We start from the raw sequence: 18,082 nt of genomic DNA on the forward strand, positions 1-18,082 counted from the left end.
GTGTTTGGATCTCATCATGTATACAAAACGCCCATCGTGTGCATACATGAGATATTCAACACTTGATTACAAAATAGGCTTTGTGTTAGTTGATTTTGCCCAACAGTAGCTAATCTCAGTTGTTCTGAGCAGTGTAAGGTAGGCCAGGCTGACCTATTCATGTAATATTCAATACATTAGCCATGTTAAAATTTTTTCAACTTAAAATTTCAACTTATGAGGACTTCATTATTTATTACTCTTTCTGTTCCCCTACTGACTCCCACTAAAATTGCTCTACAGTGAGTAGTGGAACATCAGTACTTTTTAAATCACATCCATGCTAAAGGTTTCCCACCCAGGACTCATTCTGACTGACCTTGACACCAGTCCACAGGTAAAAAGCTCTATAGATTTATGTGATATGCCTAATTATGTAAAGCCAAAGAAATGTAAGCCTCTGGCAACAATCTCTGTCAAATCTATGCACGCATCTACAAATCCACTTCAGAGAATTTATAATACAAACAAACCCGCTCACATACCCAAGGTAGGTACAAGGTTATTCACTACAATATGAATTTTTTTGTCATGCCCAGAGACAGGAAACAACTTGAAAGTTCATTAATAGGGGTCTAGTTAAATATAATGTGTTACTATGAGGTTGTGTTAAAGATTTCTATGTATCCATATAGGAAGATATCCAATATTATATAATTAAGAAAAAGCAGATTAATATGTAGCACACACTGTCTTTAGTGTAAGAAAGATGAAAATATACTCATATTTTCCTGTCTTTGCACAAAGAAATTCTAAGAAACATGAACAAGGAATTAAAGTGTTTGGGGAAATATGATAGGAAGAGGATGGGATGGGGGTAGATTCAAAGCTGAGGAAGGGAAAGGCTTTTTTTTTTTTTTCTAACTGCATACATTCATTGTTTTTGATTTTTGAATATTGTGAATGTACTACCTGCTCAGGATTAAGGAATCCATGTCAAACTGTAGCCCCCAAAACAAAGATAATGGTGATGGAGAACTGATTCTTGGGGTACCTCTCACATGAGAAGATCTCTCTTGAGCTTGTTGGCTAAATACCTCCCCATGCCTACTTCACTTCTTGGACATCTTCCAACACACACACACACACACACACACACACACACACACTCCTGTAGATAGCCATACTCACTTACTTCTGGTTTCCTAATCACTCTGGTCCCCCTGCTTGCTTGGATGCTTCTCTTTTCTGGAATGTCCGTCTCTACCTCCTTACCCAACCCTGCAGATGTCACTTCCTCCGGGGTGTCTCCCAGATCACACAGGGGTGAAAAGTGCTGTTTGTGACTCTAGCAGAGCTCTCTGCTCTGTGTTTACTTGTCTGTTTCTCCTACTAAACCAAGACCCAGCAGGGGACAGGCTCTTCTTTTCATGGTGTCCCTTGTCAGTACCTAGCCTGAAACCTGAGCTAGAGAAATGTTTGTTGAATGAATAAGAAAGACTCAGTTAGCTTGTCTGCTTTTTATGTTGTGCATCTCACTTGAAATTTCTACACCACCAGACTGCTTAGCCACTGACTACATGCAAGACCCTGCACAAAGTGTTTACTTCTCCGGAAGGCAATATTTTCAAAGAGGAGCATAATATTGACAGCTCTATTGCCAAAAATATGTTAGCAAATGATCAGCCCACTTTATTACGTATTCATTTTGTGGGAGTTATAATTCCAAGAACTGTGGGAAGACAAATGAATTTGAGACCCTCAATATAATACTGTGTCAGAAGTGTGATCTTCTCTTAGAGTATTGTATTCTTCAGAGAACTGAATTCTGCATGGTGGGAGAAGTGAGTTCTAATCCATCCATTTCCCCCACCCCTATTTACTCTATTTACCTATCCTTTCAAAGATTTCCCTCCAAAAAAAAATCTGCTCTCAGAAATTACTATAACCTTCTCCAAACACACGTGCTAAAAACATCTCTCTCATTATCAACTTTAAGGTTGATAATATATAATAATACATTTTTTAATCTTTTTTTAGTTCTAGATGGACATAATACCTTTATTTTATTTATTTTTACATAATGCTGAGGATTGAACCCAGTGTTTCATGCATGCTAGGCGAGCACTCTACCACTAAGCCACTACCCCAGTCCCATATAGCTTTAATAAATGCCTTAGGTCATCAAAAGTCACCATTAACATTAATGTTACTTTATTTCCCAAAGATGAACAAAAAAATTAAGTAAAGCCAGGGCTTCGCTCTTCAGCCTTCACTGCAGATAGCTATGGCTGCTATTCTGCATCTGCATTAAGGTGTAATTCAAAACCAGGCAAGTACCTCTGTAGAAATATTTATCAGTTGAGCAATGTTTTGTCCCTATAGAAATGCTCATTAAATACTGAAAAAAAAAATCTCAGTCCAAAGTTAAGAATGATTTTCATTTTCGTTTGGAAAGATGCCTAGAGCAACAAGTGGTGGCCCACTTTTCTGGGCTTCAACCTGGGCTCAGAGAAGACTTGGAACCTCGCGCAGCATTTGCTGGCACGTGGAATAAGATAAAGGATCAGTTCTACCTGTCTCCTCGCCCAGCATTGATTCCCCACCCTGTTCTTTCTTTGACTCCAGGGCCTGAGGATTGAGAAGCCAGAAACACCTGAAGCTGATCCACAGAGAGTGCTTTCAAGCCGGAGATCTGCAAGATGCATTTCAGACAGATGTTGGGGGATCTCCAGGGAGTTTGCACTGAAAGCCCCAGGTGTGTCTTTGGGAGGGTTTTGGCTAAAACAAACTGGTGTTAGTTTTGTGGCTGATGCCAAGATACATATTTATGGTATTTGTTGAAACCAGGGCGGACAGCTCAGCATCCTTGGGTCCTTCAGGTAGCACTGACGGGCTCACTTTCTGGCTGGGAAGAAGCCTCTTCTCTATGCAGCACCTGCCACAGATTCGAATGGCACAGGTAAAGACTTGCTGAGCAAAAAATGCGTTTTTCCTTTTACTACTTCTCACCAGTATCTCCAGGCTGGGTTCCCATTCCCTGGGGAAAACAAGCTTTCCTCCTGCCAGTTCGTGAGAAACCATTAGTGTGGAGTTTTTTAAAGACCAAATTATTGTTTTCTTCATCAATTTAGGATTCTTTGCCTTCCCACCTGTTGGATTGGTTCTAAGTTCCAGGATGCCAGTAGGGAATGGGGCAGGGAGGGGAGGAATGTTCTTTCCTGCTATGCCTGATATTCTCCAGCAACTTTGTGTATGTTTGTGTGTGTGTTTGCATTTGTATGTATGCATTTACCTGGTTGTGTGTGTGCGCTTGCATGTGTTTATATTTGTGTATGTGTGCACTTATCTGATGTGTGTGGGGAGGTGTCATTTTATGCCTTCTCTCTACCATAACTACCAGTTTCATTTTTAATGTCTTATCCAAAATAAACTCATTACTTCTAGGCTTCCTCTATCAATTAGGCACAATGGCTCTATCAGAGCAGGCTGTCCATCTTTGAGGTCCTACCATATAGAGTTATTGTTCAACTCTGCCACCAATTATATAATTCTCTTGTAATAGGGTCTCTCTGTTTTTCTTAAACATTGCCAGGATTTTACCACATTTCAATAGGAATGCTAGTACATGCCTCCCTTCAATCAAGAGGCCTTTCTATAATAACTTAGAAGCACAAGAGGGAAAGACAACTTGTTTTCATATGATCACATGCCAATACTCTGCTAAGTGTCTTACAAGCATGTCTGATTCACCCCTAAAGATAATTCAGACAGAACAGATAAAAATATGGCTTCCGAGCAGTTCAGCATCTTCTCCCAGGTGACAGTTGTAAACAAAGGAAGGAGGATTAAATAAATTTGTGATTATCTCAACCTAAAAATAGCTCTGGAACTTTCACTTCGTCATAAGACTGATGTTCTTTTATTGACTATTTGATCTGTGTTATAATTTATTCCAAATCTTTAGAGTCACTGGATTCCTAAAAGTCACTAAGCATATCATAGAAAATGCCAATGATTTTGTAATTTAAATTTGTAATGGAATATATTTTTTAAAATTTTCACTTTGCCATGGTTTTACCACCTTTTAAATAGGAATATCAATATATGTCCCTGTTATATCAAGATTCTTGAGGGGCTGGGGCTGCAAGTGTGAGGTCCTGGGTTCAATCCCCACCACAGAAAAAGGAAAAAAAAAAAGAAAGTTATGCAAACATAATTTTATAATCAACAGGAAATATTATTACTATAACATAGTTCTGTTATATGTAAATGATGTATTTATTAGTGCTAGAAGCCCAAGATGTCGTCTGTATTTGCCCCCTATTGCTGATGTAACCACCCACAAAGCTGGCAGCTTGGAGCATCACAGACTCATCATCTTACAGCTCTGATGGTCTGCAGGCTGCAGGGGTCAGCGAGGTTAGCCCCTTCTGGAGGCTCTGGGGCAGGATCCTTTCCTTGCCTATCCCAGCTTCTAGGCCACCTGCGTTCTTGGCTCTTGCCCCGCCACTCTAGCTTCTGCTTCCTCCATGGCATCTCCTCTGTGCCCCTCCTTCCCTCTCTCTTGCTTCTAGGGTTCCTTGTGATGACATTGGGCCACCCAGATAACCCAGGACACTTATCTCAAGATCCTTGACTTCATCACATCTGCAAAGTCCCTTTAGCCATGTAAAGTAGTGTACTCTCAGGTCCCAGCGACAGGGGGAGTCATTTGCCCTAGTGCCATCTGAATGCTTGCATGGTGTCCTACTGCAGAGCCTGCACTTTGCATGGCTGAGGAGAGAGGACAGAGAAGCATCTTCTACTTGGCCCCTTTCTGTGAATCCCAAATATCAAGGGCAAAGGGGCACTTCCCACTCCCTGCGCAGGCGGTGGGAAGGTGTGCCCCCAAATCACTTCCGTATCTCTTCATCCTTTCCTTCTCAAGGGTGGACACTGGAAGGATTGAGGTAAGGATCCCTTTGGAAAAGACTGCTCAATGTCCCCTGATGTCTCCCCCAAGCCCCCACCCTTGCACTGAACATTGCCAGATGAGGGTGGTTATCCTGGAGTAGGGGAGCTGGCATGGGGCTACTTTATATTCACCTAAGAGAACTGTGTCACAGCACTTGATGTGACCCTAAGAGATCCCAAAGGAGGGAGTAGATTGCAAGAGCCTAGTGGCTGGGGATGGTGCTCTGAGCAGCTGTAGGTCTGATAAGGCTGGATTGGCAGTTGGAGATTCCCCCACTGGGGAGAACAAAAATCAGCTCCATTTACAGGGTACCTGCAGGGGTTGGGTTTTTCCAGAGAAACATAATCAACAGGAGGTGTGTGTGTGTGTGTGTGTGTGTGTGTGTGTGTGTGTGCTGTTTTAAGGAATTGTTCACACTGGTCATCAGGCTGAAGATGCACGGAAGTCATTTTGAGTCCAAAAGCCCTGTGCTAGAGACGCAAGAAGAGCTGATGTTGTAGACGAAGTCCCAAGGTCCTCTGCTGAGAATTCCTTCTTGCTCAGGGAAGGTCAATGCTTCATGGTTTTCAGATCTTCAACTTATTGGATGAGGACCGCCCACCGTGAGGAAGGCAGTCTGCTTTACACAAAGTTCACTGATTTAAATGTGAATCTCATCCCGAAACATCTTCACAGAAACCTCCATGGTTGAAGATTGGCACACAAAATATGGTCAAGTCAACGTAAAATTAACCATTCCAGCACATTTGCTGGGTTTTATGTCTTTATCCCTCCTGGCCCTCACTGTTCTTTATTCTCTGTGTACCCTACAGGACATAAACCCGGGGACTATGGGAACCACCAAGACTTATTCTGAATTCTGTTTTCAACTTCTCCATTTACAACATGGGTGACAGTGGCACCCATCATACTGGGAAACTCTAAAGGCTACCAAGTCTTCACTTAAAATGGTTAACTTTATATTATACAAATTTCACCTCAAGTAAGGAAAACAGCCAAAATTAACTTCCCCCTATCCCAACAGCACTAATATGGTGAATTGATGCCGAAGGAAATTTGAAAATTATATATTTGCAAGAAGTACACAGTAGCATGCTTTTGTGCAACGTCAGAAAAGTTGTGACATTGCATAATCTTTTTTATATGACTGTGTCCCTCATAATTCCTGTGCCAGTCGATTCTGTATAAATAAAATTATATAATTAAATTCCTAGTAAAGGCCCCGTGCGGGACACACGCCTGTAAGCCCAGCAGTTCTGGAGGCTGATGCTGGAGGATCACAAGTTCAAAACCAGCATCAGCAACTTAGTGAGACCCTGTCTCTAAATAAAATTAAGAAGAAGTGGACCACTAGGGGCATGCCTTTGGGGTATATATTTTGTCCCTGGTGACCAGAGTTCTCTCTCCCTCTCTCTCTCCCTTCTTCCCTCCCTCCTTCCTCATTGTCATGTCCTGAGCTGCTTTCTTCATGCTCTTCCACCTTGATGTTCTGCCTCACCTCAGGCCTAGAGAAATGGCATTCGAGGACTAGGGACTGAGACCTCTGAAACCATGAGCATCAAATAAGCTTTGCCTCCCCCATGTTGTTCTTGTCAGGTGTTTTGGTCACAGTGACAAAAAAAAAAAAAATACTAATCAACCTGATTAAAACACACCAATAAAACAGAAAGACAAGAATATTGTTAAGGAACTCTCTAATTCCCCCAGAGTGATATGTTCAGCCACGTGGAGAATACTCAATGAACAGTGGCCAACCCCATTATAGTATTTATTCTTCGCATAGCAGGAATTCTGGCATTGAATGTCGCCATCATTGATTCAATTCACCCATTTAGGACCAATGTTCTCTTTCTGTGCCTAATTCTCTTGCTTGTCACAGAAGGAGGTCCTGAGAAAAAGTTGCTCTTGCTTCAGGCACACACCATGTTGGACATGGGGAGAGTCTCCAAGTCCATCTGTCCATTTTATGAAGAAAGCAAAAACTTCCTCAGAAGCCACCCAGCAGAGTGGCCGCAGCCTGGCTCCAGGCTACAAGTGGTACAAGTTCAACTTGTGTCCAACGCTAGTGAGTGATCGTGACAGGTACTGGCCAGTTGTGATTTGGTCACCTGTATAAATAAAGTTATAGAATTAAATTCCTAGTACAAGCCCAGTGCAGTGGCCCACACCTGTAAGCCCAACAGCTCTGGAGGCTGAGGCTGGAGGTGCAAGTGGGCACCTGTCTCCAACAAAACTGGAGTGTGGTATCAAGGGAATGAGAGATGGCCAACGTGGCCGTGCTTCTGAGCCTCCAGTTCTGTGGTTCCTTCCACTGAGAATGCTTCCCCCCAATACCAACCATTAACCCTCCCCATGTTTTCCAGCTCTACCCCACTGCCCCTTCCTTTTGGCCAAATTATCAGTTACTTCTATACTAGCTTCACCTACTGGGCTTTTTCATGGTCCGGTTACCTGTCAATCCCACTTCTCCCGTGAAATTTCTTTATTTCATGAGTCAGGAGCCATACCTGACCCACTCTTCTAGCCCTTTTGTTCTTTTTTTTATTATTTATTTTTGACTGATACCTGAAAACAAAAACTGAGCATACATAGGGGGTGTCATGAGATGTTTTGATATCTATAAACACTGTGTGATGTTCAAATCAGAACATAACATTTATCTTTTCTTTATTTTGAAAACATTCAAAATTCGTTCTTTTTCTCTTTTGAAATATTCAGTACATTATCATTCTCTATAGTCAACATACTACAGCCTGGAACTTCTTGCTCCTATCCTATCTAACTGTAACCTCTACTCATTGTCTACCTTTCCTCCCCCTAACCTCCCCAGCCTTGGGCAAACACCATTCTACTCTCAATTCACATGAGATCAACCTTGTTCATTCAGTCCTTGTCTTTCTGTGCCTGGCTTTTTTCTTTAACATAATGATCTCCAGATCCTTTCATCTACCCAGTGTCCTTCACAGTACTTAGGAGGTACTTGAGAGATCTTTGCCCAGCTGAACCCCATAGTGAGCTCCTTTGTGAATGAAGAATCTTGCTATAGTAGTGATGATGACTTACACTTGTGTAATAGGCAATATTTGAAATGCCTTACAAAGATGAACTCTCTACAATAGTCTGTGAAGTAGACATTATTATCTCTACTTTACAAATAAGGAAACTGAGACACAGGTGAAGGAACATGTTGTGGGTCATATTTAATAATTGGTTAGAAAATCAGGCTCTTTGGACCCAACACTGTGCTCTTAACCAATAGGCAGACTGCCTTGTGTGCCATATATATCTAACAATGTGCCTTGCATATAGATTCAGTGAATATCAATTGATTGGCTGATTAGTTTACTATAAATAATTATCTACATCTGTTTTTGTAAGTAGAGTTTCTGAATAATACTTTGTAAGTGATTGACCCTTATATATTCAATATATATATATATATTCAATATATATATATGTATACATGTTCAATATATAAATGTGTATATATATATATATTTCATGTGTCTGAATTTATTTTAATATCTTTAATATGTGACTATTTAAAATGTTTTGGGGCAAGAAAAAAATATATGTAATTGACCCTAGAGATATTAGGTGTGCAATTATTTAATGCCACTGCAGTAAAACCCTTATTCCATTATTCCAGTATGACATGGCCCTTTTATATACTAACAGCATGTTCATCAGCCCCAGTGTGAGGCCCTATTTTACTTTCAAGTTCCTCCTCTCCTCCTTAGCACAAGTCCATTACATCAGCTCCAAATTGATAAGTGCTTTGCGCCACCTAGTGGAGATATGTTTCGAAAAACATTTCAAGTGAATATCAACCACCAGAGTCTGTACCAATGCCATTCAAAAGCCACCAGCACATCTATGAAAGAAAACAACGGAAACTGAGTAAAACTGGAACCTTTCCCCAATATGCAGCTGCTCTAACACTATCCTTCCAAACTCTCCCTAATTGTTCCACCTTGTTCTTGATTCTGCTCAACTGCTTCCTACTGAAAACACCCTTGGTGCTTCTCGAAGGCCACTAGGCTGATCTGTTGACCACAGAGATTTGTGTTTCTCCCAGTATGAGGAAGGGGCTCCTGGCAGAGTCCATGTTGCTGGCTGTATACAAGCCAGAAGGGGTGCCTTCTGTGACCTGCAGGACCCTCCCTCAGCTCCAACTCCCCTCCCCTCCTTGTGTATGTACTTGTGTAAGTTGAACATGCCAGTCCATGCTTGGTGGCTTGTTCAAGGGCCTTGCTGTGATTCTTGCAAACTCTGGAACTTGTTCTCATGGACATGTTGACTTTCCTTCATGTTCAACTCCCAGTTTCAGTAGATTTCCTCTTGGGTCAGCTACCCCAAGATCCAAATTCTTTCTACTTGCAGGCAGGGGAGAGATGGTATGTGCAAGAAGCAAGAAAACTTGGGTTTGTTTTAAGCCACTGAGATTTGGGCATTGTTACCTAAACATAGCCTAGCCTCTACTGACTGACTACACTTCCCAATGTCTGTGTGGTTCTGACTCTTGACTGCATTGATCTGACCATGGAATAAATATCCCTCTTTAATTCTCCAAAATACCACTCCCTAAAAGTTTCTGTAACTATAGGAAATGTTTTTAAACTAAACATTATACATTCTTTCAAGGGTGCCATTGGATAGGAGGCTTAACTTCTAATGTTCTAGGATGTGCTCTGATGCCAAAATTTTTGAGCCATGCTACTGAAGGGCTAGAGTTATTTAACTAAATGACGGCCACTGAAATCCATGCATGGGAAACAAGGAATGTCTAGCATATTCTGTATACACAATCACATTTTCTAAAGAGAAAGTACAGTACTCCCCTAGAGATAAAAGTGGCTTCAGTCATTTGGAATTTGAAGGATTATTTTCCCTCTATTTACCTTCGTGGGAATACTCAGGAAATAGGAGCCTCCTGTACCAAAGAACAAACTGACAACCTCATCTCTATGTAGAAGAAGTAAAGCTATAGAAAGTTTGTTTATATAAATGGGGTCCTGTATAAAGTCAGGCTATACATGTAGGGGTGTGTGTGTGTGTGTGTGTGTGTGTGTGTTTGGTGGCACTGGGGATTGAACCTAGGCCTCTTGCATGCTAGGCAAGTGCCCCACCCCTGAGCTACCTCTCCAGTTCCCTACATGTAAATAGATATTTTAAAAGGCCAACTTTTTGCTTATTTGTTTGCTCTAACTTGAACAATGCCAGAACCCCAATGACTTGGAAATATTTCTCTTTTAGGTCTGCATTTGTATGCTGCCTGCACTCTTTCCAAAACTATTCTCTAGAGGATTCCCTCTAAGTAAAAAACGGAAGAAGCTAGATGGGTGGAGGAGGATGCTCTAAGACATGTGGGAATGGGAGGCTGGCTTTTTCTAGCTTTCTGTGGAGTCATGGGATCTTCACAGTCCCTTAGAATTCATCTCCCAAAGGCTTACTCTCCCAGTGCAGGAATCCTCCGTGCCCTTCCCCAAATCTGGCCTTGCTTCCCATTTAGTTTAGGCACTTCAGTGGCAGGCACAGAATTAAAAATAACATTGATATTAATAGCAGCTGCTGTGTAATGGGACTTGGCTACATCCCGGTTAGTATGAAGATCTTTACAGGCATCATCCTATTGATCTTCATGATAACCTCCATTAGCAGTCATTTCCATTTTTGAGTCAAAACCTCCAAAACTTTGATCCCTTATATCATCCCTTCATTTTCCTTGTGATGGTTTAAAGATGCTTCCCAAAATCCTTACCACTCTTCCATTTAGAGGTGGAATTTATGTTCTCTCCCCTGGAGTCAGGAGTGTCCCTGAGACTGATTTATCCAATAATACATGAAAGAAATGTAACTGTAAAATCTAAGCACGGGCCCTAGGAGCGCCACTGCCTCCATGTTTGTACCTTTCGAATGCCCATCTTGAGACCCAGCTTGTCATGTGAGTCACGCCATGTGGGGACAGTCTAGCGAGAGCCCTTACTGAGCTCCCAGCTCACAGCCAGGGCCGATTCCCAGGCTTTGGTTAGTAATTTGGATATTGTTACCCATTGACTGGGGGCCCAGCCCACACCACACAGAGCAAAAGAACCAGTTAGCCCACAGACTCAGGAGAGAGATTCAACTGTGGTTTTGAAACACAAAGTTATGCAGCTGTAGAAAACTGGAACATTCCAGGTACCACCCTCTGGAAATACAGGAATTAAGCTCACTCGCCATAGTTTGGTCCAGATGACTACCATGACCTGGCCCATGAACACTGCCAAACCACACCTCAGAGAACTGTGCCGGCAGGTGCTCAGGGTTCATGGGACACCTTCCAGAGAGCCTAGTTCCATCCACTGAACTCCCTCTGCTCTCAGCCTTCTCTGTGGGCTGTTGGCCCTGCTCATTCTTCAGCCACATAGACTGGCCACCTGCCCGGCTTCTTCCAGTGTTTGATTTCCTTTCCAGGATTCTGACTTTGTTCCTCCGTTCTGGGATGGAGTCTCTGTAGAATAATAACTCCTTAAATAACCTACTCTTTGGCCTCATGCATGGATAGCTGTCATATCCACTCCAGCTTCTCGTTTTCAAAGGGCTTTTTTCCTTGAACTGTGTATTTAGTTTTATATCTTCATAAGACACAGTTTTCAAATCTCTAACTATCCTACTAGGCTCCAGTGGTTTACCTCTAATTTATCAAAATCCTTCATAGTATTTCATTTGGAAATGAGTGCAACATTCCAAGCCCGCATTAAAGAAAGCACTGAGGATTTACTGCTTCCAAAATTTGTTAAGTCTGTCTTCCTTTTCATCATTCAAGTAGATTTCAAGTAGATTTTATTCAAATAGGTTCAGTGAATTACATTGTTTCTCACTACTAAATTCACTCCTTCAAGTTAACATCAATTTATCTATGAAAGCTTTTCTGGTTGGCTTTGTTCAAACAACTGGTTCTGCAATTCCCCAGGTGAAAACTCATTCCATTTTCAGTTTCCACCTCACTCATGATAAGTATGTTGTAATCAATCTGTGCTTCTATCCAATCAGGGTCTTCCAGTTTAGAAACACTATGGGGAAAAGAAGTCAAATTAATTCAATGTTGATAGTCAATAGAACACTATGATCACTAATTCTTTAGATGATAAATGGCCTTGTGCCATCTTCAAGCTTAATAATCAAAGGGAAGAGTTTGGCTCTAATACATGGACAGTGTTTACAGGCTTTGTGTGTCACCAGCCCTTGGTCTGCCAACAAGTCACTTTGCCGGTCAGTGCGTGGTGGGGATGCGCCACATCGCTGGTTGGACATAAGCCCAGCCTCATCTCCTCCTGAAGATGGTATAATTCCCCTGCTTCCTGACTCTTGAGAACAGTACTCTTTCTGCTTGGTTTGGAGTTTCCAAACTCCCTTCTGTTTCTTGGCAGTTCCCTCCTAGGGTCCAGAGCCCAGGCTGTCTCCTGCTGCCATCCTTATTCTATCTCCAACCCCACGTGGATCCTCACCCCTCAGATTCCCCCTCATCCCTACCCCATATCTAGTGGGCCTTGGTCATCAGAGCCTCCCACCCCCACCCCACACACTCCTTCGTCAAATTGTTTCCTCTTCCAAAGGTTCTCAAACCATCTTTTTAATAGTTTCATGTCATTTACTTTTCAAAATCAGCTCAACTTCAAGCTCCCCAAACTATAACTTACAGAATCTAAATGTTCTCCTTTTTCAACACTGAAGTAAGCTAATAGCCCAAACTGGCAAGTTCCTTCAATTGAGAACTTCTTTCAGTGCCCTGGGGTGTAATTGGTCTGGGAAGTGATTCACTTAAAACTAGTTCAGTGCTGCCTGTATTTCTCTAGGGTTTTATTTCCCTCTTTTCCATTGCTTGTGTTATTCTTTCCAGGTTGATGGCCATAATCCAGGGAAAAACCAAGCTTAAATAAACTATTAGTTGATATGAACCCATCTCTCACTGGCTATAGGCCCACTTTTTCCCCTAACTTTGTCCCACGCGTCCCAAACACAGTTTCTAAAGTGCATTTTGATGTGTCTGTCAAGCCTCAGTCCGTTCCCTCTTCTGGATTTCCAGTACTGTTCTTACAATGGTACTGCCCCTCCTGGGGATGTCCCTCCATTCCACCTCTCCTCACAGGTTGCTGTCAGTCTCCTCTTGTGAGAAGGAAGGGGCAGAGGGGGTTACACTGTGTGACACTGAACTGCAGGGGATTATTCAGCTCCTGGTACCACCTTTCTCCTTGGCTACGTCCATTCCATTTGCAGTGCCCTGAAGACACTGTGAGGAGACAGGAGAAGACGTGAGGTCAAAACAGCTCAGAGTACTCAGAGATCAGAATGCTTTGGACTTCTTGCTTTAATGCTGCTAAATGATATTTACTCACACTTAATAAGCACCTAATGTGTTCCAAGCAGTGCTCAAAGTCCATTATACACATGCGTAAGTGAGCACTTCTTGTTGTCCCCTGTTTTTCAGATGATGACATAGAGGCACACAGATTGGCCCCAGTGGTAAAGGTCTTAGTGAGTTGGAGAGGCAGGCCAGGGTTGTGACTGAGAGTGAGACTCTAGAACCTGTTGGTTCAGACCCCACTGCCACCGCCTCCCTGTGGCCCTCACCCCAGCTCTTCTACCGCCCTTCTACAGCACTTCTCTACCACCCCCCCCATTAGCTGGGTGACTCTGGCCACATGACTTACCCACTGTAAGTCACTCCATCATCTTTCGATGTAGAGAATTCAGTAGATGACCTCCAACACCCCTCATGGCGCAGATACCCAGATATGCCCCTCACACTCTTTCCACCTTGGAGATGGCACCAGTACTCATGCCAAGGTGCTGCCTGCCTGGATTGGAAACACCAGGGCTAGATCTTGTTGTTTGGGCCTCCAGATTTGGCCCCATCCTTGCCAGAAACACCCAGACCCCCTGGGAAAAACACGGGGAGCTGTTATTCTGGGATTGACCTATCCCGATTGAGGCTGGTCACTTACACCCCCAGGCCTGGTGTCTCTACTCCGGTAATGGGTGTGAAGTCAAACTTCAGATACAGGGGAACACAATCACTGCAGCTCAAGAAAAGAACAGCAATCACTCAACCCAAGAGCTAATGAGACAATTAGCTCCACCCTCTCTATGTCACATTTTTGGCTTGTGACATGTCTATTCTATTTTAAAGAAAAAATATCTTTTTAAAGTGTTTTTGTAGTAGTAGGTGGCCACGATACCTTTTATTTTATTTATCTGTGTGAAGTGCTGAGGATTGAACTCAATGCCTCTCGTGTGCTAGGCAAGCGCTCCACCACTGAGCCATAACCCCAGCCTCCCCCCAAATCTTTATGATCTCGCTACAACTGATAATAAACCATACCTGTCGCTATGGGAAGAAAAAAGATACAGCCGAGAAGTAGAATGTCTTCTTGAAAATTCTAACAGTTTTTTTTTTTTTTTTAATCTTTGCAGTTCTGGCCATTGAACATGGGGCCTTTTATATGCTAGGATAATGCTCTATCACTGAGTAATGTCCCCAGTTCTTTTTATTCTGTTTTGACTTAGTTGCTGAGGCTGACCTCAAATCTGCAATTCTTCTGTCTCAGCCTCCTGAGTAGCTGAGGTTACAGGCATGTGCCAACATGCCTGACCGTCTTTAAAGATCCTATAAACACTTTACCATGGGAAGGAAAGGCATCTGAGCCCACAATATGTAGAAAACAGACACTCTCCATATTATGCTTCATCTGACCCCATGAACAAGAAGGGAAAAGTCAGAGATAGCTATTTGTATGTTAGCTCAGCCTCACTTTGAACTTTTAAAAATACACTTTCACAATGATAGGAGTAGAACTGAACTTTTTAAAATGTGTGCTTGCTATAGCTATTCTGTTAGCTAAATCACAGTGACATTCAGAGTGATGAATCTCAAGTTCATTTATATTTGTCAGAAAGCTCAATGCATACTCAATAACTTGTTAGTTTGTTCAAACATCATGAAATTTTGTGACATTTTTTTCTTGTAGATTTTCTACTGATGTTCACATTCATGAAAGTAGATATTCTCAGTCGACCTTCTCAGTAGTAACTTCCATCCTAATAAGTCAGGAACATTTAAAGCAGAAAATACTTTTGGTCCACATTACAGCTGCCTGGGCCTGGGAAAGGCGGAGTGGAAGGGCCACAGGTTCAGGACCTGTGACCTGAACACATAGCCTACCCTGATGGGAGCCCCTGTGCTTCTGAACATCAAGAGAGAGCAAACAGAGTGTTTTTCCTGAGACCTTGGGATTTGCATACAAGCTATTGACATGAAAAGGGGAGAATGACCCAGGCTGCCCTTAGTTTAGATTCGTCCATACTACTTCTGAATGTTAGATTAAAACCACTGAAGATGAGATGATCAACGGAAAGGTATATGATGTTGAAGAACACAGTTATTTTTTTAAAAAAATGCACCCCAAAGCACTATCTTAGTGGAGGATGCCAAGCTGTGGCTAGATCGTTCTGTGAGGGTGGGGCTAAGGCCCCCCACAGGCTTGGGCAGGTACCCACCCTGTCCATCCCAGACAGGGGAGGAGAGGGTCTATTTCTTCTCTTCCATTGTTCCTGAAGTTGTTTTCCAATAGATTCACTGCTGTGCAACTTCAGAGGGTGAAGACAAAGCCCCCAACAGACAGGTTTCAGTTACAAGCCCCGTGAATTGGGCTTTAAATGTATTAGGGAGCTGCAGGACACCAGAAGTTGGCCCAGACTACCTGTCCCTGAGCATGAGACAGCTTCCCTTTGTCACTGTTCTGCCCAGGGTGTGAGATTGACTATTTCAGCACTGTGTCCTAGAGGCTCCAGAACTTGTTTGTTGCAAGGAAAATAAAATTCCACCAAGATTGGCTAATACGTAAAATTCCTTCACTGTATTTGTCTCCTTATTCTGAAATGTTGGAACAGTCTTACAGGGAGAGTTTGATAATAAACAACATGCAAGCTCAAAAGGATATGAAATCTACTAAAATGATTAACCTGTTTAAAAGAAAAAAAGACCGAAGGAGAGTAGAACAAAATAATCTATGATGGAAACGAGAAATCATTGGGCAGACTTTAATTCACCATCTGCAATGTGCAGGAAAATATGCTGGTAGGTCCTGATTAAGATTTATTGTCAAAAATAAAAAAAATAGAAATAATTTTACGGATAAAAATGGCTAGTAAGTATTAAGCTCTATTTTTATGTGCCCTGTTTTCACATAGAAACCTGCTTTCTTCTTTAATGACAGAGTTAATTGTGACTAATATTTATTAAGCACTTAGTATGTGCCAAATATTTTATATGTGCTGTCTTATTTAATGCTTATAAAACCCCTCCAACAGTAAGTGGGCATCTTAGTGCAGGCTGCTGTAACATAACATCACAGACCGAGCGGCTCAAACAACAGAAATTTATTTCTTACAGTTCTGGAGACTGGGAAGTCCAAGATCAAGGCAAGATCCAAGTGCCAGCCAGTTTTGTTTCTGGTACAGGCCCTCTCCTGATTTGTAGACCACTGCCTTCTCATTATGTCCTCATACTACAGAAAGAAAATAAGAGAGAAAAAGAGTGTATGTGTATGTGTATGTGTTCTGGTGTCTCATAAGCACACTAATCAAATCAAGGCCCCCACTTTGTCCCATTTAACCTTAATTACTTTGTTTTAAAAAAAAATTTTAGTTGTAGATGGACACAATTCCTTTATTTATGTGTTGCTGAGGATCGAACCTAGTTCCCTAGGCATGCGAGGCAAGTGTTCCACCACTGAGCCACAACCCCAGCCCTTAATTACTTCTTTACTCCAAATACAACCACACTGGGAGGCCTCAGCAAATAAATTTGGGAAGGGCACAACTCAGTCCACAGCAATGGGAGATCATTCTCATTGCACAAATAAGGCTCTCAGAGATGAAGGAGACCACCTGGATTCTTACAACTGTCAGCAGAAGGAGCAGGACTATGAACCTCTGATGACCGACTCCTAAACCCAGTGGCCTTAGCCACCACCCTGAAGAAGAAGGCACAAAGTGCCCATGAGCCCACCACCCAGACAGCATCTTCATCACCACGAGTTTTAGTTATTTGCCAATCTGCATATTTTTCTTACAGCTATAAAAGTCTGCCCTCATTAATCTGCATGCTGCTATCATTACTTAGCAACAGCACCTACACGTCTATATATCAAAAGTAAGTACTTGCTTTTTCCACTAACACCTGGTATTTGATGTGAACACCACGCGAACCCATCATCTCAAGCCATCTTCACTCCACAGCCTTCGTCTAGGACCTTATGCTATCTCAACAGGACTATCAGCATCTCTTAAATAGTTCATGGGCTTTTTCTCCTGCCTCTTCCATCACCTGAGCTGAACCCACTGTGATCTGTATACAATATGAGTGCTTGTCTCTCAGGCTTCTCCCCTTCCAGTCCTGAGTCCCCATTGCCTAGAGTGCAGAGTTCAGGTTGCCCTGGACTGGTGTATTCCGTGCTCTGTGGCCCTCTACCCCTCTGCCAGCTCCCTTCGCCCTCCCTCCAACTCCTGCCATACCAACCTACCTCTGTTTCCCTGGGTGTCCACCAGCCCTGCACGCTCATCTCACACCCTGAGTGAGAGCCTCTGCCATCAGCCTGGAGAAACCCCACCCATGTTTCCAGACCTGACAGATGACACCCTGTCTTCCCTGAGAATGTGCCTACATCTCTCCAAGTGAGTGTAGCCCACCTTCCTTGTGACATCTCTGTACGGGACATGGCTCTCATTATCCCTCATCCTGGTGATGTCCATTCTTCTCCACTACTATATGGGGACACTGGCAGGTCACTCCTTGTGATTCACTTTTATGCATTCAGCTCCTAGTGCATGTAATAAGTCTCCATCAATGTTTATGGCACACGAACTGATTCATAAACTAACTCGATTATTTGCTTAGCCATTTGTCAATGTGCTTGTGTCCATCTTTCATGGATATAAACTTTTCCATACATTTTTCTTTTTGTATTATTTCCTGGACATTTGTTTCCCATGTTAAAATAATGTGGTGACAATTTTAAAGTTCCTAGTTTATATTTTTACTGTATGACTCACCAGAATGATGGCACCAACTCCTAGTGCCACCTGGCAAGTCATGATCAGGGG

At 42.5% G+C, this 18,082-nt stretch overlaps 1 protein-coding gene across 2 annotated transcripts in view; it reads right to left on the minus strand.

Annotated features, from left to right (window-relative positions):
• Positions 1-6,717: 6,717 nt before the first annotated feature.
• Positions 6,718-18,082, minus strand: part of Kin (Kin17 DNA and RNA binding protein) — an 85,872-nt gene continuing 74,507 nt past the window's right edge. The window contains exons 13-14 of one of the 2 annotated variants that reach the window (XM_071599782.1): positions 16,369-16,485; positions 6,718-7,044 (exon numbers count right to left, since the gene is read on the minus strand). In XM_071599782.1, the coding sequence (XP_071455883.1) occupies positions 6,982-7,044; positions 16,369-16,485 (180 nt within the window). In that variant the 3' untranslated portion in view covers positions 6,718-6,981. Of the gene's footprint in view, positions 7,045-11,967; positions 11,992-16,368; positions 16,486-18,082 lie in introns of those variants that run through there. The other variant, XM_071599783.1, reaches the window with a different exon arrangement.

The sequence above is a fragment of the Marmota flaviventris genome, chromosome 12 (genome assembly GCF_047511675.1).
Source record: "Marmota flaviventris isolate mMarFla1 chromosome 12, mMarFla1.hap1, whole genome shotgun sequence".
In the NCBI taxonomy this organism is placed as follows: Eukaryota; Metazoa; Chordata; class Mammalia; order Rodentia; family Sciuridae; genus Marmota; species Marmota flaviventris.